Source organism: Juglans regia, chromosome 6, assembly GCF_001411555.2.
Source record: "Juglans regia cultivar Chandler chromosome 6, Walnut 2.0, whole genome shotgun sequence".
Taxonomy (NCBI): Eukaryota; Viridiplantae; Streptophyta; class Magnoliopsida; order Fagales; family Juglandaceae; genus Juglans; species Juglans regia.
In genome coordinates this window covers 16,180,794-16,203,653 of record NC_049906.1, presented here as the reverse complement: position 1 = coordinate 16,203,653, position 22,860 = coordinate 16,180,794, and the positions used below count along the sequence as shown (strand labels likewise).

Below are 22,860 nucleotides of genomic sequence, written 5' to 3'. Positions count from 1 at the left end.
TAAATAATTGGTAATTTGCAGATGTTCATATTTGGAACTCGTACTTTAGTATCTACGTACTCGTGCATGCATCAACCCGCCCCAGTACGAAACACCAAGAAATCATGTTGAACATCTGTGACAATTGAATAAGTGAGGAAAATATCTCACATTTACATGATCATCTACGTGAGATTTACCTCGCTTAAATGGTAAGATTTGATTTATAAGATTTAAATTATAAAATTTAACTTCCAAATCAAATTATATCATGTGAATGATATGTCGTACAAGAAGTATATAATTTTTTTAATAGAGAGACACAATAATTTATTAATGAATAAATGAATTCTATGCATCAGCTACTATTCACTCTCACACCTCACACGACCTATAACTTTTTTATAGACTATGAAAATGCTTTTAATAGGGTGTGAGAGTGTTTTTAATAGGATGTAAAATGTTGATTGTAGCTGATAAGAAGAATTTTTTAGAGAAATGATATTTGCAGTCGTGAGAATGCAGGCGCCGTGCAATCGCTTTGAAAAAAGTGAATAAATAAGGGACTTACATGAAAAAAATAATTTTTTAATAATAGACCTTACTTTTTTTAAAACGACTGCGTGACGCTTGTACACTCTACGACTGTACGTAACATTATTCAAATTTTTAATGCCCAATTTGGATGGAGTTTCCTAACAGGTCAGAGAAAACTCACTCCCAGAAAAAAGAAAAAAAATATTATAATGGTCGTAATTTTGATTTGGCCCATTATCATTCGCAATCACCTACAATTCAAGACTTTTTAGATAAGTATTCTGCGTTTGAAAAATATTTCCCAATATTATATTTTTGACCCACGACATGGCTGGTTTTCCATGTTTTATTTTTCTCACTTTCTTCCTGTTTGGGTGAACATGTAACGTACGTTACTCAGATAAATTGGGTGAAACGAGTCATTAATCTAATTAAACAACTAATTAATTATAACGTTTAACAAGTCATGGATACACATTTCTGTTCAATTTTTTTGAATAATCGACGCCGATTATGTAAGAAAATGACGGCATAAATTATAATATAGGTGATGACAGCTATACCTTGAGATTAGCCAACAATTAAATCTGTCAACGCATTGGTAGCGTTAGAACATTACTGCTTTATTTGTTCAATTCTGGTACGTACAACCAGCATTTGTAACCGGCGTGTAACCGGCTCATTTTGCCATATCAGCATCTGTCAAAAAAAAAAAAAGAAAAGAAAAAAGAGAAATCAACTTAAACTTAAGAAAGAAGAGACCAGAGAAGTTAACTGAAACTTATTATTCAGTGAAATTTGAGAAGAAGCATTTTGTGTGTTTCAAAAGCATTTCATTCTTTCCATCTTTCATTTTTCGTTCACAAATGCTGAAATCCATTTCGACGGAAAGGAAGAAGACCATCTGAGAAGGGAAATGCCCAAACCCGAGGAACAACCATACAATAGGAAGAAGAAGGAGAAGCATCGTCGTCCTCATCAGAGCAACCACCCGTCTCGATTCCCATTTCCCCATCTGATGCCTTTTTTTTTTCTTGTCCAAACTCGATAATCTATAAATATTTGTTGGTATGGAGGGCAGACCACCTACTCATCATCTAGCATTAATCTACAACCAGTCAAAAGTAATCGAAACTTATGGTTAAGTGCAGAAGCATCAAACACATTGCAAGTCCATAGATGGTGAATTATACCTTTTACTCTTTAGCTTCCAGCGAGCTTTCCCATTTCCCAGAAAAAAGTATTAATAGGAATATTTCTCCCAAAAATCATTTGCCTTCACTAGGTTGTTTTGTAGTGCCACCATTTGATTTTATATATAGGAGCCCGAAATTTGAGATTGGTGAAGTTCGAGGAATAGACAACGTTGGGTCCCATAGTTTCTCCCCCATGGAATTAGCTGCCCAACCATGGGGTAAATTTTCCTTCCTCACTTGTACAGAGAGTTGCTATTTTTTCCATGAGAGAAAAATTTGTAAAGATTTCAATCTTAATCTCTTCTTGCGAATTAATTATGTCTTCCTTTTGTCATTGTCCAGATCGTTACAATCATAGCCATGCACTGCAAGAAGCTGGTTAAGCTCGTTTTGGAGTGAGCGAGAGCGATTGGGAAAGGACTTCGATGGTTACACGGGCTTAGGGAATTCTAGAAAAACGCAAACCATGGTGAAGGGAGAAAGGAGAAGGCGATGCACGAAAGGGGAATGAGAAGTTGGTAAGGAGGAGAGACTCGAGTGAAACAGTGTGTTTTATTAAAGATGAAATATTGAATGCCCACCATCAATTTTCATCTCCACAGCATAAAATAAAACACAACATTTTATTTAAATTATGTGGCGGTTACTCAGTGTGTTCACAGGCCGGTTGCATTTAGCTTTTTTCTTATTTGTTTGACTAAACTCTGGTTTGGAGTCTCTTGGCAGGCTGACCCCTAGCGATTTATATATATATATATATATATATATTATATACTTATTATCTTTATACTACACAATAATATGTGATTTATAATTTTTATCTTTATATTTAGACACACGTATTTACAAATCAACATTTGTGTATTTAAATAGAATGAAAAAAATGAAAAATCACATATTAATGTATGGTGTGAAGAATGATAACTAGAACTTTATATATATATATATATATATATATATATATATTTATATATATCATGCTAGAGCCACCAACAGTGGCTCCCGATGATTCCCACCCTTAAGTGCAAATTTTACTTTTTTATTTTGTATTTTTTATGCATCTTTTAAATCCCTTTAAACATTTTTTTTAAGAAATAAAAAATTTATAAACTCATTTAAAAATACTTCCTTAATATTTAAGTAAAAATAAAAAATAAAAAATAATCGATAACTTTTCTCTTGCTGAATCCTCGGTGGATGCAGCATTTTCCATTTATATATATAATATTTGCAATTACTCTTTTTTTTTAAAAAAAAAAGTAAATATGACACTCATGAAAAAAATTTATTCTTCATGATGGGCCCCATTATTTTTTAAAAATAGTGGACGACGCTTGCACAACCCATGACTGTATCTATTCAATTCTCTTGCATTTATAATTCATTTTATAACATATAAATATAATTGTTTTACTTTATTAAAAATAATTTCAATTTTACATCATGATCATTCATTTAAATTAAAACTACAAAAAAATAATAAATTTATTATTTCTTTGGTTTTCCCTATATGCAAACATACTACATTGTCGTTGGTGGTCCGTCAATGTTCCCATATCAGAATATCAAAGGTTTTATGTTTTTCTCGTTCTACCCTATACAAGTCCCCCATAAGCAGAGTGCAGCCGAGCGGCATCAGGCATGTCCGTCCCATCAGGCATCATTGTTTACTTTTCCTTGTAGGCGACTTGCTTCGTGGGCAAGTTTGGGCCCTTGGGCTGAGTATTGGGACAAAGCCCATTACTCTCAGTTGAACGCCCAATTGGCTTATGAGTGAGGGGAAATCCCCTTACAGTTACCGGTCAATTCCTATCAGATGGCTCATAGTTGACTTTTGTTGTATATGATTGTAAGCCTGTAAGTTGCTGCTTCACGTTGCAACTAAGCTTGTGGCTTCATGTTGTAACTTGTTACTTCACATTGTAACTTGTCATTTATAAGCTTGTGTCTTCATGTTGTAACTTGTCGCTTCACGTTGTAACTTGTCCTTTGTAAGCTTGTGACTTCATGTTATAACTTGCCCTTTGTAAGCTTGCGGCTTCATATTGTCAATAACATTATCCTTTTGCTTTCTATTTATCTCCCTTGGCCATTCTCTTCCAGGGTCTCCCTTTTGTTTCCTTTTTTCTCTCATTTTTTACAGCCGGCCTGGGGGTTTCGATGCAGGGAATTGTGGGGTCCGCGTCGGGCAGGGGGATTGCCGTCACCCAGAGTTTTAAGGTTTACCCAGGCAGCGTCGAACCCATCCCCGACGATGCCATTGACCGACGGCTTCCCGCTTATATTGTCCTCGTTTGCCTTCGTTAGTCAATTATCTTCTAGGTACCTTTAGCGATATCGTTGACGAGGCTAATGTATCTCCGCTTTCTCTTTGATCCAATTTCCCTCTTTTTTTGTTATCGATCTCTTGATGCACTTTACCCTGCTCATTCATTCAGTTATTCCATTTTTCATTGTTGTGTTTTATTTTGATATGTGACTGAAAAAAATATAAAAGTGTCATCAGCATATCTCGGCCTTGTCTGATGTCATCGGCTTGAAGGGGATGGAAATCCCCCCCCAAAAGTTAAGTCGTGTCAGGAAAACTTTGTTTGCTTCCTCAGGGGGAAGAGGCCGGAAGGTGTTTTGTTGACCTGCCTCTATTTCCCTTCGAGTAGCACCATGGCCATGGATTCGAATTAAATAATCTGAGTTGCCCTTTGCTACAATGGGGGAGGAGGTAGGTAATTCGGGTAGTCATGGGGCTTGTCCCACTCTCCATCACGGGGAGACAAGGCAACCTCTAGGTTGACCTGTCTCCTTGGTCCGTGGGGAGGTAGGTTGTTCGGGTCGTTTGGGATTGGACCCGCTCCCGCCTGTTGACATTACATATTTAATTCCTGATTGAAAAATAAGCAAGTTATCATAACTTTATCCTTAGCTTCGTAAGAGTTAGACTTTGCAACCCTGGGCCCTTTGGTCAATAACGCAATGTGCTTGCTACTTGTTATTATGTTGTTGATGTCCACCTTCCTCGGTGCAACATTCAAGCAGTTGAAGGGCTTAGCTCACACCCCGTCGAGGAGGGGTCGGAATGCCTCATGCCCAACCGCCCCTTTGCCCCCCGAGGAGGTAATTCGGATAGCAATGTGGTTGGTCCACTCCTTCGCCGTGATGGAGGTCGGGGTAAGTTTTCGGACAACCTCGTGGTTGGACCCGCTCTCCGTCGCGGGAAAGACAATGTGGCATTTGGCTCAACCCATCATTTTGTTCCTCGCTGGAGGTAGGTTGTTCGAGTAGTCTGCTACTCGACCCGTTCCCACCCGTTAACACTGTAGGGAAGGGTATGTTTGTGTCAAGCTGGCGCTGATCCCACACTTTGTTGTACCGGAGGTCAGGGTATTTATTCGGGTAGTCGGGGGCTAATCCCACTCTCTGCTGTAGGGAGACAAGGTGGCCTCTAGCTTGACCTATCTCCTGGGTCCGCGGAGAGGTAGATTGTTTGCACAATCTGTGACTGGATCCGCTTCCACCTGTTGAAGTTTACGAGTAAGGTAAGGCTACGTTTGAAAGTTGAGTTGAGCCGAGAGGACCAGTTATGTGGCTGGTCTGCTCCTCCAACGAGATGGAGGTCGGGGTAAGTTTTTTGGGCCACCGGGGGGCTGGTCCCGCTCTCTCATAAGAGAAGGTTGAGCCTTTTGCTCACCTATCATCCTTCATTGGAGGTAGGTTGTTCAGGCAGTTTGGGATTGCACCCACTCCCGCCCTTTGACATCGCAGAGAAGGGTAAGTTTGGGTCAGGTTAACGCTGATCCCTCACTTCGTTGTGGTAGAGGTCTCGGTAAGTTTTTTAAGTAGCCTCGGGGCTAGACCCGCTCTCCATCGTAGGAGGGACAAGGTAACCTTTGGCTCTAACCTCCCCCTTTTGGCCCCGCAGGAGATACATTGTTCGGTCAGTTTATAACTAGACCCGCTCTCGCCTGTTGACGCTCACGAATAAGATAAGTTTTTGTCTTAGGGTGGCCGAGGGCCTACCTGCACTGCTTTGGAGGAGGGACAGAGCAGCCTCTAGCATGGCTCTTCCCTTTAGTATCTTGCGGGGAGGTAAACTGTCAATGAAGACTTTGTTGATGGTGATTATGTTGATGGAGATTCTATTGGTGGAGATTATATTGATGGAGATTTTGTTACGTTCCTGAAACTCAACATTGAAACATAACACCTCTTCCATTAAGATTTGTAGTGCATGCATGAAAACATAAATTTACAATAATTAAGCTAGCTTTAACAATAAAATTTTTGTAGGTGTTCGTCATTCTAGGAGTGCGGCAGCTCGTTTCCTTGGGAGTCTTGGAGCCTATAGGAGCCCAGGCGATTGGTGGCAGTGACCACGTAGGGTCCTTCCCATCAGGGGCCCAGCTTTCCCTTGTCTCGCGTTGTTGTTTATGTTTCTTTAAGTACAAGGTCTCTGACTTTGAATGCTCTCGGACGCACTTGTTAATTGAAATATTGTTTAGCCCTCCTTTTGTTTGTAGCGGTTCTTACCTCTGCCTCCAATCTGACTTCTTCTAGCAAATCAAGTTGTTCTTCTAGCTGCCTGTCATTTGAGTCTTGCTCGAAGTGCTGAACTCTGTAGGTGGGGATCTCGATTTCCACTAGCAGCATCGCCTCGTGGCCGTAAGTGAGGGTTAAAGGAGTTTCCCTTATTGGTGTCTTTACTGTGACCCGATAGACTCACAGGACACCGAGAAGTTCATCTGCCCACGTGCCCTTTTTGTCGTCAAGTCATTTCTTGAACATTCCCATCATGTCTTGTTGGTCACCTCCACCTGCTCATTAGATTGGGGGTGGCCCAGAGACGAGTACCGAAACTCGATCCCCAGCTCTCGGCACTAGTTACGATAGTGATTAGAATCAAATTGTCTCTCATTATTTGATATAATGGTTCGCAAGATGCCAAACCTGCAAACCATCGTCTTCCACAGGAACTACGTGATGTTGTTTGCCGTGACGGTTGTTAGGACTTTGGCCTTAACCAACTTCGTGAAGTAATCCACAGCTACTATCACAAATTTTAGTCCTCCCTTGCCAGGGGGAGTAGGCCAACCAAGTCAATTCCCCTATTGGGCGAAGGGTCAAGGTGAGGTGATCGACGTTAATTCTTTCGGTGGGCAGTGGGGCACTTTGGCGTATCTTGGCACTTCTGGCATATCCGCACATACTCCTCAGCATCTCGCAAGGCACAGGGCCAGTAAAACCCCGCCCTCATCACCTTTCCCACTAACGCCTTCCCTCCTGAGTGACTACCGCAGATCCCTTTGTGTATTTCTGCCATTACATACTGGGCTTCTTCAGGGGAGATGCACCTCAAGAGAGGCATTGAGTGACCCCTTCGATATAGAGTTCCCTTGATCAGAGGGTAGGGTGCCGCTCGGTTCCTAATCTTTTTGGCTTATTTTCTATCATCTGGCACCTCGTTGGTGTCCAAGTACTTGAGGATGTCTTTCGCCCAATCTAGGGCTTCAGGCTGTATATCCATCACCTCGATTCCTATGGTGGGTACTACGACGGTTCGTTTCACCGTCTGCTCTTGCAGGGGGAGTCTTCTTGCTTGAATTCTGCGCTTGCCAGCTTATTCGCTTTTTGGTTTTTTGCCATTAGCACCTACTGAATCTGGAAATACTTGATGGCCCGCTCAACTTTTACTAGTGCCAAGTATTTTTTCAATTTTTTGCCTTTTACGACAAACTCCCCTCATACTTGATTGACCACCACCTACGAGTTGGCTTGCACTTTAATTTCTACAGCAACCAGAGACCTGGCCATTGCCAGCCCTAAAAGCAATACCTCATACTTTGCCTCGTCGTTCATGGTCTTGAATGCCAAACTGATGGTGTAATTGTACTCCTCTCCCTCAGATGTAACGATATGCACCCCCACTCCCCCTCTAGCCCAACAAGACGAGCCATCCACGAAAACTTGCCCAAACTTCATGAGAGGTGCATATTCGCTCTCTACCGGGAAACCAGTAAACTCAGCCACGAAGTTAGCCAACACCTGCCCTAGATGGTATTATGTAATGCGTAGTCGATGTCAAACTTGCTCAGCTCTACTGCCCAGTTCATGAGCTGGCTCAAAGCATTCGGCCTTTGCAGGATCTTTTTCAGAGGGATCTTTGTGAGGACCCTTATTAGATGAGCTTGGAAGTACGATCGTAGCTTGAGTGTGGTTACCACCAGCATGAAGACGAGTTACTCTATGCGTGGGTACTTGGCTTCACCCTCACAATATGCTTGGCTGGTGTAGTAGACCGGCATCTGGACTCCATCCTCTTCGCTCATTAATACTGAAGAGACTGCCTGTGGGGAGACCGACAAGTACAGGGTTAGTGTTTCCCCACACTTGGGTTGGCTGAGGAGTGGTGGGCTTGTGAGGTACGTCTTGAGAGCCTCGAGGTCGCACTCGGAGTCCTATATTTGTGCCTTTCGTAGAACCTTGAAGAAATGCAGGCACTTGTTCATGGATCTTGACACGAACCTGTTGAGAGTCGCCACTCACCTGGGCAATCTTTGCACCTTGTTTATGCTTCCCGGGGAGGGGGGGCATGTTGATGATGAACTCCACCTTTTTGGGGTTGGCTTTGATTCTGCATTCTAACACCATGAATCCTAGTAACTTCCCTAATCCGACGCCAAATGCGCACTTTGTCGGGTTCAACTTTATCTGGTACTACCTCAGTATTGCAAAAGCCTCTCTCAAATTGTTCAAGTGTTGTTTTGGAGTTCCACTCTTAACCAACAGGTCATCCACGTAAACCTCCATATTTCTTCCCACTTGATTTTTGAACATACGGTTGACCAGCAGCTAGTAGGTGGCCCCCTGTGTTCTTCAATCCAAAAGGCATTACCGTGTAACAATACCAACCTCAGTCAGTGATGAATGAGGTCTTCTCCTCGTCCTCCAGGTTCATGCAAATCCGTTTATACCTAGAGTAATCATTCATGAAGCTGAGCATATGATGGCCCACTGTGGAGTCGACGATCCGATGCAGGGAAGTGGGAAGCTGTCCTTCGGGTAAGCTTTTGTAGTGGTCGGTGAATTCAACACACATTCTCCATTTGTCGCTCGGTTTTTTCATGAGCAACATGTTGGATAGCCATTCTAGATACTGGGCCTCTCAGATGAATCCGACGGCTAAAAGGCTATCCACTTCCTCAACTATGGCGACATTCTTTTATGCACTGACACTTCGGCAGTTCTGCCTTATCTCTTTGGCCTTTGGGTCTACGCTAAGGATGTTTGTATGACTTCGGGGGGCTAGTCTAGGCATGTCCTCATGGCTCCAAGTGAATACGTCTTGGTGTTTGGCGAGGAGTTGCTGCATGGCGCTCCGCACCTCAGGCGTCATCTCACTACCGATCCTTGTAGTGGCTTTTGGCCGATTCAAGTTTAACGGAACGAACTCCAACGGCTCGTTTGGTTCCACCTTTATGAGTCTCTACTCATCTCAGATTTCACCTTTAGATGGGGCACAGAAGGGAAACGCTGGTAAGGTGCAGTCATCCACCGTAGGGCATACCACATTCACGCTGCCACTCAGAGGCACCCCTTCTTGGGTACGTTCTCGCCTCTCATCCGCGACGTCTCATATGCTTTTGGGCTAGGTTCTAGCAACTCAGGTATTCAAAACTTGGCCTACGAAAATGAAGAAGAAAGCCGCTGGGAGAGGGTGGCCTTAGGGCCGAGGAGCCTCTGATGCCAAAGTCAATAGAGTATTTTTGAAGTTTGTAAATAATGAGAGAGTCTAGGGACCAGAGAGTTTTTTCGTAACTAGAAATTGCTATTTACGGGAGTCTAAGGGACAGATTGTGCTTGCCCCTGTGGAGCCCATCTCCTTTTTACTTTCCTTTTGTCAGAGTCCTTTAAATGCGGCGTGGTTCCTTGATTTGCTCTACTCTACTGGTGTCTTTGGTGGTCTATGAATATTCCCATGTCAGAAGATCAAAGGTTCTTCATCTTTCTCATTATACCTTGTACAAGTCCCCATGAGCGGGCTGCGGCCGAACGGCGTCAGGTCTGTCTGTCCTATTAGTCATCATTGTTTACTTTTGCTTGCAAGCTTCTTGCTTTATGGGCAAGTTTGGGACCTAGAGTCGGGTATCGGGGCAAAAACTGTTACTTTCAGCCGAGCGCCCAATGGGCTTATGAGTAAGGGAGAAATCCTCTTACAATCCTACTATGTAAAATGATTGTAAGAAAATTTATAAACATGAAATTTATAAGAAAAATTTCATTTTTAATAATAAAAATTACTATTTTACAAAAGAAATGTAATTTACACCTCTTAATATTATATTAATCACCTAACGAGCCAGCATTAATTAGTTGACTTCTTCTCAATAGTATTGATATAGGTATAAAAAGTACATTTTATCTTTTATTAATTAATAAGAATAATGATAAGGAACACTCTTTATTTATATATATATATATATATATATTAGTAGTGGGGCAACATGCGAAATACGTTTTCCTGTTGAGACAAAAACAAGTTCTTCAAAAATATAAATGTGCTCTATATAATCCAATGAAATTATAACAATCCAATGATAATCTAAAGAAGGATAATAATGTAATTTTAGTTGTAAACTATTAAACCAAATAGTAATAAATTTAAACAAACTATAGGTTGAGGCAAGTTTGGAAAATAAAGCATGTTTGTGGCACTGCTTTTGGAGTTGATCTACCTTTGTATCTAGTTGTATGATTTTTTTTGTGAATACTATGTTGCAATGTTTTGGACATATGGTAGATGTTCATATATCAAGTGAGTTTAGAGTTTAAGTATGGTTATTAAAAATTTAGGAGCCTATAAATATAGGAAATATAAAGTATGGTGAACAAATATAAATGTAGCAGTTGGGTATTATGAATCTCACCGCCCAATACATAAAAATGTGTAATTTATAATCAGAAACATGAATGTAGTGAATTTCATGATATCAATGACTTATGATTATCCATGATTTATCCTTACTACTTAGATAAGCTTCCTCACAGTAAAAAAACACAAAAGATGCACACCACAGACAATTTTTTACATTGTGTTTGGTTTAATGATTATGACGCAATGTTGTTACATGCATCAAAGCTTATAAAGTATTATGAATACTGGCTGCATCAACAAATGGATTGGATTGAAAACATGTATCAAACAAATAGAACCTAAAAATAGAAAATAATATGAAGTTTCTCATGGTTCTGGAAATAAAATTAACAATATTCATTTAAAATCCTTATAGATTGAAAAGATGCACCAAACAATCTGTATGTTTAGCTGAGAAAGATTTGGGACAATGAATGGAAGTTACAAATTTTGCAAAGTACAAACAAAAACATAAATTGAAATATTTATGTTTTCTCCAAGTTTTGATATCCAGAAACATGAACAGAAATTAAAGAAAATGTTCTGTTATATTAAAGGGGAGAGAGTCGAATTATGTGAAGCTATGAAGGCTTTCTGAGATGACCTAATAAATAATCATTCAAATTTTAATTATTAAGAGAATCCAAAATTCAAAAGTAAAAAAGTGGAAAAGTAATGTATTCTACAACGGTTAACTTAATAAGCAAGAATTTTTTAAATACATAATGATTTGACTTTGGCCAAGTTTCAGTATTCAATGAATAACAAATATATGTTTTTTGTGTTTATTGGAGAACATGTGTTATGATTTAGTTGGTCTAATTCCAAGGCAAGTTCATTTTAGAAGGCCATGAATGGAGTTGATTTTTCTTAAAATTCTATAGGCTTTAAAATAAATAAATAGAAATTATATAAATCACCAATTAAATAATAAAAAATAGAAATGAAAATTAGGAACACACCACCAATAAGCATAAAAAACTATTTTCTAAACTTTGTTTTTTAGATTAAAACAGAGCACATTTCATTCATTAATAGAGGACATTACAAAGTTGACTTGAAAACAAGTCAGTTACAGTGGTTAATAGCTTCCCAGTACACTTCCGTGACTGACATGGTTCAGTCCAGACGGCAGATCTCTAAAGATCTAAGTCTAAAAGATAGCATAACTCTATCCACGACAGAGATAACACAACCCGGTAACACAACCCCCTACCCCGACTAAGTGGAATAGGGAGTGCCAAACCCAACCAAAACACCGGCTAAGCGGAGGGGGGGATCTTCCCATCGGACTAAGGTCTGAGGGTACGATGTTTTTTATTTTTTATTTTGTAAAAACATAAGTAAACATAAGAAAACACTGCAAAAGAAAAAAAAAAAAGAACACAAAGAGACTGTAGTGGCGCGTGCACTTTGGGAGGGAAGTCGACGGTCGATCTTGGAAGTCCCGTAGTCACAGGTACCCAAAATGCCGAGCGTTGCGTTGGCAGAGGGCTCCTCGATGGTATGTGAGAGCCACACGCCGACACCTCCAAAAACTTCAACCTATGTGTGCGGGCTACGCCCCACTTCGTTTGGCACTGCGTTCGATGGTCTTGAAGATTGGCAGCTGGGCAACACCAAGGTAGGGCGTGTGTCGGCTATTGGGATGGTGATTCTTCCTTATTTGGCCTGAAAAAATACAAAACAAAAATCAAACACTACACGAGAAGAAAAATCAGATAGAGGAGAAGGGGGGAAGGGAGGGGGGGAGGGAGCCGAAGCTCCCACCCTATCTAGCCAGAGGGTGTTGTTGAGAAAATTTTAAAGAGAAGGGAGAGAGTTTTTCCTTTTGAGAGAGAAGCCCCGATTTTGGACCATTTTCTGACCCTTTTAGTAGCATTATAGTTGAGATCTAAATATTTAATCATCAACCAGTTTTAGAATTCAAATATATCACCACTTATATGCTATGATGTTATAAAATATAAATATGATAGATCATTATTTCCCTAAACATATGCACACCATGATATGCATTTTGAGATCACATAATAATGAATCATTTAAATTTCAATGATTAAGATAACTCAAAACAAAAAATTCAGGAGCATGAGATAGTAATGCATTTTAAAACCATTAATTTAATAAGAAGAATTTTTTAAGATAGATAATGACTTTATTTCTACTTTGAATAAGAAGTATACTCATTGAATAACAAATATATGTCTATTGTGTCTATTAGAGGACATGTGTCATGATCTAGTTGGTCTAATTCTAAGGCAACTTACTCTTAGAAGGCTATGAGTAGAGTTGATTCTATTCAATAAAGAAAAATTCTCCTGCATCCATAATTTCTTAAATTCTATAAGCATTAAAATAAATAAATACAAATTATATAAAGTACCAATTAAATAGAACTTCCATCAAAATAGGATGAATGACCAATACAATCAAACAAAACAGTTGCTCACTTAAGGGCACAACCGAAAAATAAAATACAGGAGTGAGGGACAAAATCGTAACAACAACCAACCACACATGGGTATGAATGAAACAAAAAATGTCAAACAAAAAATACTATTTATCCGTGTTCGTATGTTATAGCCGTTTTTAATATATAAGGAATACACACACATGAAAAGCTGAATTTGAGAAACTTTGACTTTTGTGACAATAACATCCAAACTACACGTTTAAATGATTGAATTGTCCTTATAAATAATAATAATAATAATAATAATTAACATGTCCAGTGTAAACAAAAAATAATTTAGAATAAAGCCGCCTCAAAAAATTAATTCATAAGATTTAGATTATATGATATGAATTTATGTTAGTTTATAGATTTAATTTTGTATAAGAGAGCTGCTATATATAATTATAAAAAGATCTTATAAAAATAAACTCACAAATTAATATCGATCCATATAATATGTTGAGATTTATTTTATATAAAAATAATTTTATAATATAATATATTATATCAAATTATATTAATTTATAAAATTTTATAAAAAAATTTTATAATTAAAATATTTCTCTTTTTAAATAATTTATTTGTCGCATTAGCCCTTACAATTAGCAAAAAAGAGAGTCAATTAGCAAGTTGATGGTTGAAGAGCTGACTTTCGTAATGCCACCAATTACGGAGGAGCTGTTTCCACACAATTTTCTTATATTTAATGCACTGCGATAAGACAGCAGAACTGAGATATTTAAGATTGATGTATTTAGCCGACAGAAACTGTTACACGCTACCATTACTTGTTGGGAGTCTTTGTCGTCTGAACAGCGACGGCGCGGTTGGCGGTACCACAAATTGTTGTAATTTTTTTTTTTTTAATGTCTTATTATTAAATCAAACTAGATAGTTTTAGAGTACTGTTATAGACGGGCATAATGTTGCTACGGACGTTACTGACGTGGTATTTTATCATTTCAACAATTATATATTAAAAAATAAAAATAAAAAAACAAAAACAACAAATAGAAGATGAGCGGGAGAACATTTTGTGTAAGTCGTCGACGACAGTTCGAGCGAAAGGAGAAAATGTCGTGAGTGACCATCTGTCGTGAGTCTCCGCCGTGAGTGATCATCTACGTTCCATCTGCCGTCGGGAGAAACATTTTGTGTAAGCCGTCGATGCCAGTTTGATCGGAAGGGGAAACACCGTGAGTGACCATCTGCCGTGAGTCTCCACCGTGAGTGACCATCTGCGTTCCATCTACTGTCTCCGGGAGGGAAAAATGCCCAGTTGCTGCAACCAATGTTGATTTGAAGCTGGTAATATACATATCCAGTTGCTGCAACCCATTAAGTTATTTGTTGTTTGAAAAAAATGAAAAAAAGAAATTTATTTTGTTTAGATATTTCTGTTTTTGTAGTCTACTTTTTCTTGTTGATAAGTTTTAATAGGAAATGGTTAGCATTTTTCTGCATCTTGCATCTGAAAATGAGATTTTTGTTTGAGATGAACATTTGCATTCAGTTTGAAAAATTGCTCAACTTGATTGTAATTTTTTTGTATCAAAAAATACTAAGTGAAAAATATAGTAAAAAGTTGTATATATATAAAAGTGCCCAACTAAATTATTTTTTCTTATTCAAGTATTTATGTAAAGATTTTTCATTTTACTTATATATTTGTAAAGATTGACTTCTCGTATAGAATAAAATTTTAATTTCAAAAGCATGGAATAAATTATGATGCTAAGCTAAGTCCTAAAGGGATATCTTGGCTTCTGGTTGCTATGTGTAATAGAAAAAGAAAAAAATGTTTTTGCCAGATTGAAAGTCATTTCAATATAATATTGTAGGTGCGTGCATCTTGATTTTATTGTTGAGATAGATGGAGAAAGAGAAAGAAAATGCCTCCCGTATAACAGTTCTCATCACCAATCAATCAACCCAGGTATTGTAAACCTTTGTGAAACAGTTGGCGTGTGTTTATTTTATGTGTAGTCATTATCCACTTAGGTTGATTAACATTATATTGCTATATGTTAGGACAACATATCAAGACCACTGTATCCGGCTTTTTCAAATTACATGCCAAGTTACTACGGTCCAGAGCCTCATGCGTGGTTACCACATTTTTTGCCTCCTCCAAGTGCCAGCTCATATCCATGGAGCAACCAGGTGATTGTTGGATGGTAAATTAGTTCATGTGCTTTATTTTATGAAGTTCAATATTTGATCTAATTATTTATTTTTAATTTTTGTTGGAATTATACAGCAACACCCATAGAGCTCTATTGCCTCTGCCACGTCAAGTACTACTGCCCTAAGTAGTATCGCTACCTTGTATAGTTCTGTCATACCAATGATGACACCTCCTCCAAGTACCTACTCATATCCATAGAGTAACCAGGTGATCATTTCTTGAAATATTTATTGTAGTTAGTGTGCTTTAATTTTCTGAATTTGAATATTTCGTCTAATTATTTATGTTTAAATTTTTTTTGAAAAACTGTACAAACCAGCGCTAGTGTCGCTGCCATCTCTTGTTCGGCTTTACCAGCATTTAATCCTCCAACTTCTACCAACCCATATCCATGTGGCAGTGAGGTGATGTCTTCGATTCTCCACATGTAGTGTCTTTTACATTATTCAAAACATATTTTTTCATGTCATACTTTTTTCTCCTAATTTACAGGAAAATAAAGTGCAACAAAGTAACTATGTTGAAGAAATTAGTGAGGCCACATCAGACTCAATAGAAGTTGAAGTGCAGTCTACTGCCTCTTTGGAAAATACGGTTGATACTAACGAGGCTGGCACTAATGGGGGTGATTTCACTGAGGAGCCAAAGCAATGGATGCGTTTTGAGTTAGAGACTGAGTTGATGAATTACTATAAACATTACAGAAAGCGATGTGGTTTTGGAATAATGACACAAAAGAGTAAAAGGGAGAAATATGAGACTGTTAAATATGTCACTGTGGGATGTGCTCGGGGTGGTAAGGCATGAAATAGGTCGTCAAACGTCCCCAAGTCTCAGCCAACAAGCAAAACAGACTGCAAGGCAATGATGAATGTCATGTTAAAGGATGGGAAGCTGTGTGTGACATCCATATTTAGCACACACAATCATGGGCTCAGTCCAAGAAAATCCAGGTTTTTCAAATGCAATAGAGAAGCTAATGAGTTTGTTAGGAGGGTGTTGGATAATAATGATGAGGCTGGCATACGGATGAATAAGAGTTTCCATGCTCTTGTAACTGAGGCGGGTGGGTTTGAGAACGTACCATTTGGAGAAAAAGATTGTCATAACTATATTGACAAGGCACAACATCTGCGCCTTGGTAAAGGTGGTGCTCAAGTGCTGTTTGAGTATTTTAAAAGGATGCAATACAAGAATGATAGATTTTTCAGCCTCATGGAATTGGACGATGATGATAGACTGAAAAGTGTGTTTTGGGCAGATGCCCGTAGTAGAGGGGCCTACAACTACTTTGGAGATGTGGTAACATTCGATACCGCATACTTGACAAATAAGTATGGAATGCCATTATTACAGATCAACATCGCACAATGAAAAATGCGATCGCCGTTATCTTTCCCAACACGCGGCATAGATATTACTTGTTGCACATATTGCGAAAGGTGCCTGAGAAACTTGGTTCCCATGCTCAATACAAATGTGGCCTAAAAAGTAAGTTATTATCTTGTGTCTATGACTCTCTTACAATTGAGGAGTTTGAGAATTCTTGGAACAGCCTCAAGGATACTTTCAACTTACGTGAAAATGCATGGTTGCAAAGCTTATATGCGGAAAGAGAGTTTTGAGTGCCAGTATATTTAAAGAACTCGTTTTGGGCTGGAATGAGTACAACTCAACGCAGTGAGAGTATGAATTCTTTCTTCGATGGCTACGTGCATGCCAGGACAAACTTTAAAGAGTTTGTTGATCAGTTCGACTATGCATTGAAGAAAAAACTTGAGAACAAAAATCAATCTGACTTCAATTCATTTAACTTCACCATCCTTGCATATCACACTTGGCTCTTGAGAAGAAGTTTCAAGATATATACACAAATTCAAAATTTAGGGAGGTTCAACAAGAGATAATGGAAATTATATATTGTCATTGTCGTTTCAAGAAAATGGATGGAGTAATTGCAACTTACTCGGTCGATGATCAAGTTAAGGTTGAAGATTTCATCAAGGAGGTTACATATACTCTTTACTTTAATGAGACCGAATGTGAGGCGAAGTGCCTTTGTGGGTTGTTTGAGATGCGAGGGATAATATGTAGACATTCTTACCATCTTTTCAGCTAAGAAAGTTCATGAGTTGCCGGAAAAGTACATATTAGACCAGTGGAGAAAAGACATAAAATGTAAGTATACTATTATTTCGAGTAGTTATGACGTTGTTGATCAGAGACCTAAAACTGTTAGGTATAAACGTATATTGAAAACTTTCAATGAGGTAATAACAAATGCAGTTTCATGCGATGGGCATACTGAGGAAATGATTTCGAAATTGTATGTGATGAATGAGGTATGGCGCACTTTGAAGCCTTACAATGTAGATTTCAATGTTGGAGGAAGTACCGTGAATGCAGTCATGGAAGGAAGTTCCAAAAAGGTGCTAAGTCCACATGTTGTCAGAGGCAAGGGAAGACCCCCATGTAAGAGAAGGATGTTGACGATTGGAGAAAAATTGAAGAAAATAAAAACTAAGATTGCGAATAAAAAAAAAAGATAAGGGAAAAAGCAGACCGGTGAGAGCATAGTTACCTAATGATCATCTTTGAGTATTTGATAATATAATATTATTTCCACTTACTTGTGAACTCTAATTATTTCTTATGTTGTCAGAGGCATAGATTGGATACCGAACTATTGGAAAGCAGTGGAAACCAATTCGGGATATCGGGAATGAGGATGCAAGAAAATGTACAAACTCCCATAATGGTAGATCAAGAAAGTGGACAACAAGATGTGATGGGAACACCAGAATTTGTACAAACTCCAGTGATAGGGATGCAAGAAAGTGTACAATTACCACTTTAATTCATTTTATTGTATAGTTCGTGGCTTTTTTATGTGGGACTTACTTTGGCTGCTATTATGTTCACAAATGCAACTAGGAATAGATGGAACGCAGCCAAGTAGCTTCTTGTAGCAAGACTTTATAGATTCATTATGCCTACTTATGTTGTGATTTGTTGTGTTGGAATTAGTATTGGATGTGGTTTGTATGCATTTGTGTGTTGGGTGATTTGTAGGAATTTGTGTGTTGGTGTTAGGTATGTTGGAGTATGTTATGTATTAGTGGTGCAAACATACGTTTTGTATCGTATTTTAGTATTTTGAGTCCACATTTTGCACATTTTGTATCCAAGTACTCAATTTATGTGGTTTTGATTGAATGTGAATGGCATTAGTTTATGAGTTGAGATAACATTGTGTTTGATATTGCCTCTTATGTCCAGGTGAAAAAAAAATAATCAATAAACCTGTAATTTAGTATTGTCAAATATTCTGACAAAATGATATCAGGCTGATAAGTTACTTTCATGCAATATACATACTCTTTTAATAAGTAGTGGCACATTAAAACAAAATAAAGTCTTGGTATTGAAGATTAAATACATAATTTTAACATCTCGACTTACAAATGCTAAGTTTGTGTAAAATACAGATACAAAATTATCAATGCAGTGAGAGTATCAAATACAAGCAAATAACCATGACTATTAGCCAAAATACACAAAATAGTTTGCGTCCATGTCGCATGTCGGCTTCTTGACTGCAAAACTGGGCTTGATCGTTATGGAGGGCCAACTCCTTCTTCCCAATCTCTTTTTCTCTCTTTTTAACTTCTTCATCTTTTCTTAATACTTCTACTTCTCTCTTTTTAAGTTCTTATTCTTTCCTTAATACTTCTGCTTCTCTCTTTATAAGGGTTTCCTTTCTGTATTCACTACTATTTAACCACTTGAAAAGCTTGCAGTGCGATAACCCCTGATTATACATAAATAAATGTAGATATATGTTTGATGTCAAAATTTTGAATAAAACATTAATATGGAAACAGAAACACAGAAGTACTATTAATTGCGTCTACCTCTTTGTTGTACAGTGGACATCCAAAGAATGCTCGCTCCGGATTTCTTCGAGTATTTGATATTCTAAGTACAACTTATTTCCCACAACATTGGGACGTTGCTCAAAGTCTCGGGATTAAGTAACGATGTTGAAGCAACTGATGACGACATTTTAAATCTGTCAACGAAATCCAATAGCACCTCAAACAATATAGTCAGTGAATTTGTATAAGGCTGTTACATAGCACATCCAACAATATATTCTAAGTACAACAGCACCTCCAGAACATCCATAAAATCCTCTCCAACATAGCAAGATACATAAAAGGCACTTTGTTTTCTAATAAAGATACATATAAGGCTGTTACATAGCACATCCAACAATATATTATAAGGCAGTACCAGTCTTTATTACTCTTTAGCGTGCAAAATATATAGCAGCTGGACCCTTTGTGAAACATCGATATCCAAGTGCCTCCTTCTTGGTTGCAGCAAAAAAGTACTGGACTTAGCTAGAGGCAATCTTGTACGAAAGATACCATATATATAAAAAGAGTTCTGATAGGATGGAAGCATCCCTTTTTAATGGACTAGAGCATTAAGTGCTCTATCTTTAATGAAGGGCCATCATCAAAGATGAAACACTTTTAACAGTAAAAATACCAACAAGAATATATATTTAAGACCAACAAGAGAGAGAAGAAAAAAAATAAATTAATCCAGCGAATCATGTAGAGACTCGCGGGATAATGACAGAAGTAGAACACAAGAGTAGTTCAGATACTTTAAAATCAAACAGGACTCAATAGACTAACAACTGGTGAAGATTCGTGACCATAAAAGGACAGATTATAAACTTAATAAATGCACATTACATGAATGTGTAAGCTGGGAAAGTTATAATTTCAATTAAGAAATCCAAACAAGTTATTTTGGATTTATATATATCTAGGACTTGGATCTGACAATAAATAATTTGGATTCATGGGTCTAGATCAGTAGTACTTATTGTGGAATTCTAGAGGCTAAACAATAAATTCATGGGATTTTAAAGAGGACCTTACCTCCATCTTCTTGATAACCTACCTCTGCCATCTTTAATATGTTGAACACCTAATAATAGAACTCACGACATCATGTTATTGTCCCTTGGGTTCTTTCCGCCATAAGAACAATCGCATGCGCCCTAAGTTGGGATGAAACTTAATTTAACTTAAAAGCTATAAAGCCATAAACTTATGTCATAATTAATATATAGTACCCATTCAGATATATATATATATATATATATATATTTATATATATGGTAGCCTGTACGTAGCTCTATCATCCCTCCACAGCATTCATAAAATCCTCTCCAACATAGCAAGATACATAAAAGGCCATCAAATGCACTTTGTTTTCAAAGAAAGATACATATAAGGCTGTTACATAGCACATCCAACAATTGGAAATGATCTAAACAGTACTAAGAAAGATCTGGGATCAATTCTTGACTTCAAACGGAAGGTACCCAAAAGATAGCTTTCTTCCTTTCTTCAGGTACATAAAAAACCACAATGGCTTTGATTTTTTGAAAACATATCCACAACCTTGTTATAAGAAAATTTCCTGCATCTTGATTCTTAAACCAGAATGGCAATGACATATATATCCTGGATATATATATTAGATATAAGAAAATATATCGATGGCTTTGATTTTTCAAAACATATCCATGACATACATGAATGCCATTCAATATATATGTCAGTTTGTGGGTTGATTAAAAATTAAGGAATGTCTATTGGATTATAGGGTTGGGAAAGTTACCTAAGATGGTGCCGCTTGGTGGATAGTTGACTACGATTCTTCCTCGGCGTCGCACAGCTGTGTTAGGGTTAGGTTTAGTTTTGGGAGAGAGATTGGGCAGGGGAGAGATTTTGAAAGGAGAAACGAGGAGAAACAAAGAAGAAGAAAGGGGAAGAAAGATCAAGAAACCAGTAGAAACCAAGAGAAAGGAAGAGAAACGAACCTGCAGATCGAGTGAATCTGCTGCAGATCGAGTGAATCCAGGGAGAAACGAAGGAGGAGAGAGCTCTTGGGGGGGAGAACCAAATTTGATAAAAATTGTAAAACGGTGCGTTTTTGGGTCGAAGGCAGACATATCAGTGGACTCAAAACGCATCGTTTTATTTACTACAAAACGGTGCATTCTGAGTCCACGTAGGCAGTTGTTAGTGGGGAGGCCCGAATCATGCCTCCGTTTAGCATTTTTCATAGTTCTATGTGCACATAGAATTTTTATCCAAATTTTCTACAGAATCCTCACTTTTTTTTTACCTTTTCTTTCACCATTTTTTAAACTATTTAGATATTTTTTTAAAAATAAAAAGATCAAATATTTATTTAAAAACACTCACTTAATCATTAAGTAAAAAAAATTAAAAAAATTTCGATAGAGGATTTCGATAAAAATCTTATGTTGAAATAGTGTTTTCCAACTTTAAAATTCTATTTTTTTATTTTTATTTTTATTTAATTATTATAAAAACAGCAAAATAAATACAAGTTTTATATATTTGGGAGCAAAAACTCAAAATATCATATTCAAGTAACTTTTTTAACTTTTTTGATTTCTTTCTCAAAGCCTAATACTAAAAGGATGGTGCCATACGCTAGTGCATTTCAAAATTCTTTCTATCATTTTATTTTTAATATTTTTTTAACATTCTTAATAATTAAGAAAAAAAATATACAATCTTATTAATAATCACTTTCTTAACCATTTTCCATATAAAAAAGGGTGATGTTACTTAGCTCAATGAGTTTGTCCCCTCAAATTTACCATTAGTGCAAATTGTACTTTTTATGTTTTTCTTTTTCTTTCAAACATGTTATTTTTTAAAAAAAAAAATAGAAAATACACAACTTCACTGATAGCTACTTCCTTAATCATTAAAAAAAATAAAAAAATAAAATAAAATACCCGAACATTAATAACTTTGAGTGGGCAAATTCATGGAACCAAGTCTCATTTTCCTATAAAAAAAATTTAATATCCTTAAACTTTCTCCAAATATTTCATAACCAAACATCACCAAATCCAATAGGATATGTTTGATATAAAGAGAGGGCCAATTGAATTCAATTCTGCACGTTGTGACACGTCTAACCTTTATGTAGAGGTCTTAAATATGTGAATGGTAGTGAAAATGTTTGAATTATGATGTTTTATAGGGTTTTGAAAAATAAGAGGAAAAAATTAAATAAAAATATTACAAAGTTAAAATATTGTTAGAATATTATTTTAAAAATTTTTTTTTTGTATGTGGAACAATTGAATTATTATTTTTTGTTTGGAAGTTTGGATAAATTATAATAATTAGATAATGATTTGATGAAAAAATAGAATATTTAAAATTAAAAATATTATAGTTTAAATCACTGTTTTAAATACCGTACCGTATCGGCCAGAACAATAACTGGCACGAGGGAGGTAGATGTTTCATATCGGGTTAAATACCGACCATTTCGGTCAATACCGGATGGTTTTCAGCATATCGGCCGAAATTCATATTTCGGTCCGAGATGTGAAAACCAAGGGTAAGGTTGTAGTATTTTTGTAATTACTGTAAAAATCGTGGCTTCTTTTGTAATTTTCGCTCCAATTCTCATATTTGAAAACTATTTTCTTAAATTCTTTTAATCTTTTTTTCTTAAG

At 37.2% G+C, this 22,860-nt stretch overlaps 1 protein-coding gene across 1 annotated transcript; it reads left to right on the top strand.

The window, feature by feature from the left end:
- Positions 1 to 16,130: 16,130 nt before the first annotated feature.
- Positions 16,131 to 16,637, top strand: LOC118348621 (protein FAR-RED IMPAIRED RESPONSE 1-like). Its single transcript, XM_035690675.1, has one exon. The coding sequence runs from the start codon at positions 16,131 to 16,133 to the stop codon at positions 16,635 to 16,637; it is 507 nt and encodes a 168-aa protein (XP_035546568.1).
- Positions 16,638 to 22,860: the final 6,223 nt, after the last annotated feature.

Excerpts from the sequence above, each read along its gene's own strand:
- LOC118348621 (XM_035690675.1), top strand. The coding sequence starts at position 16,131 with ATGAATGTCATGTTAAAGGATGGGAAGCTGTGTGTGACATCCATATTT.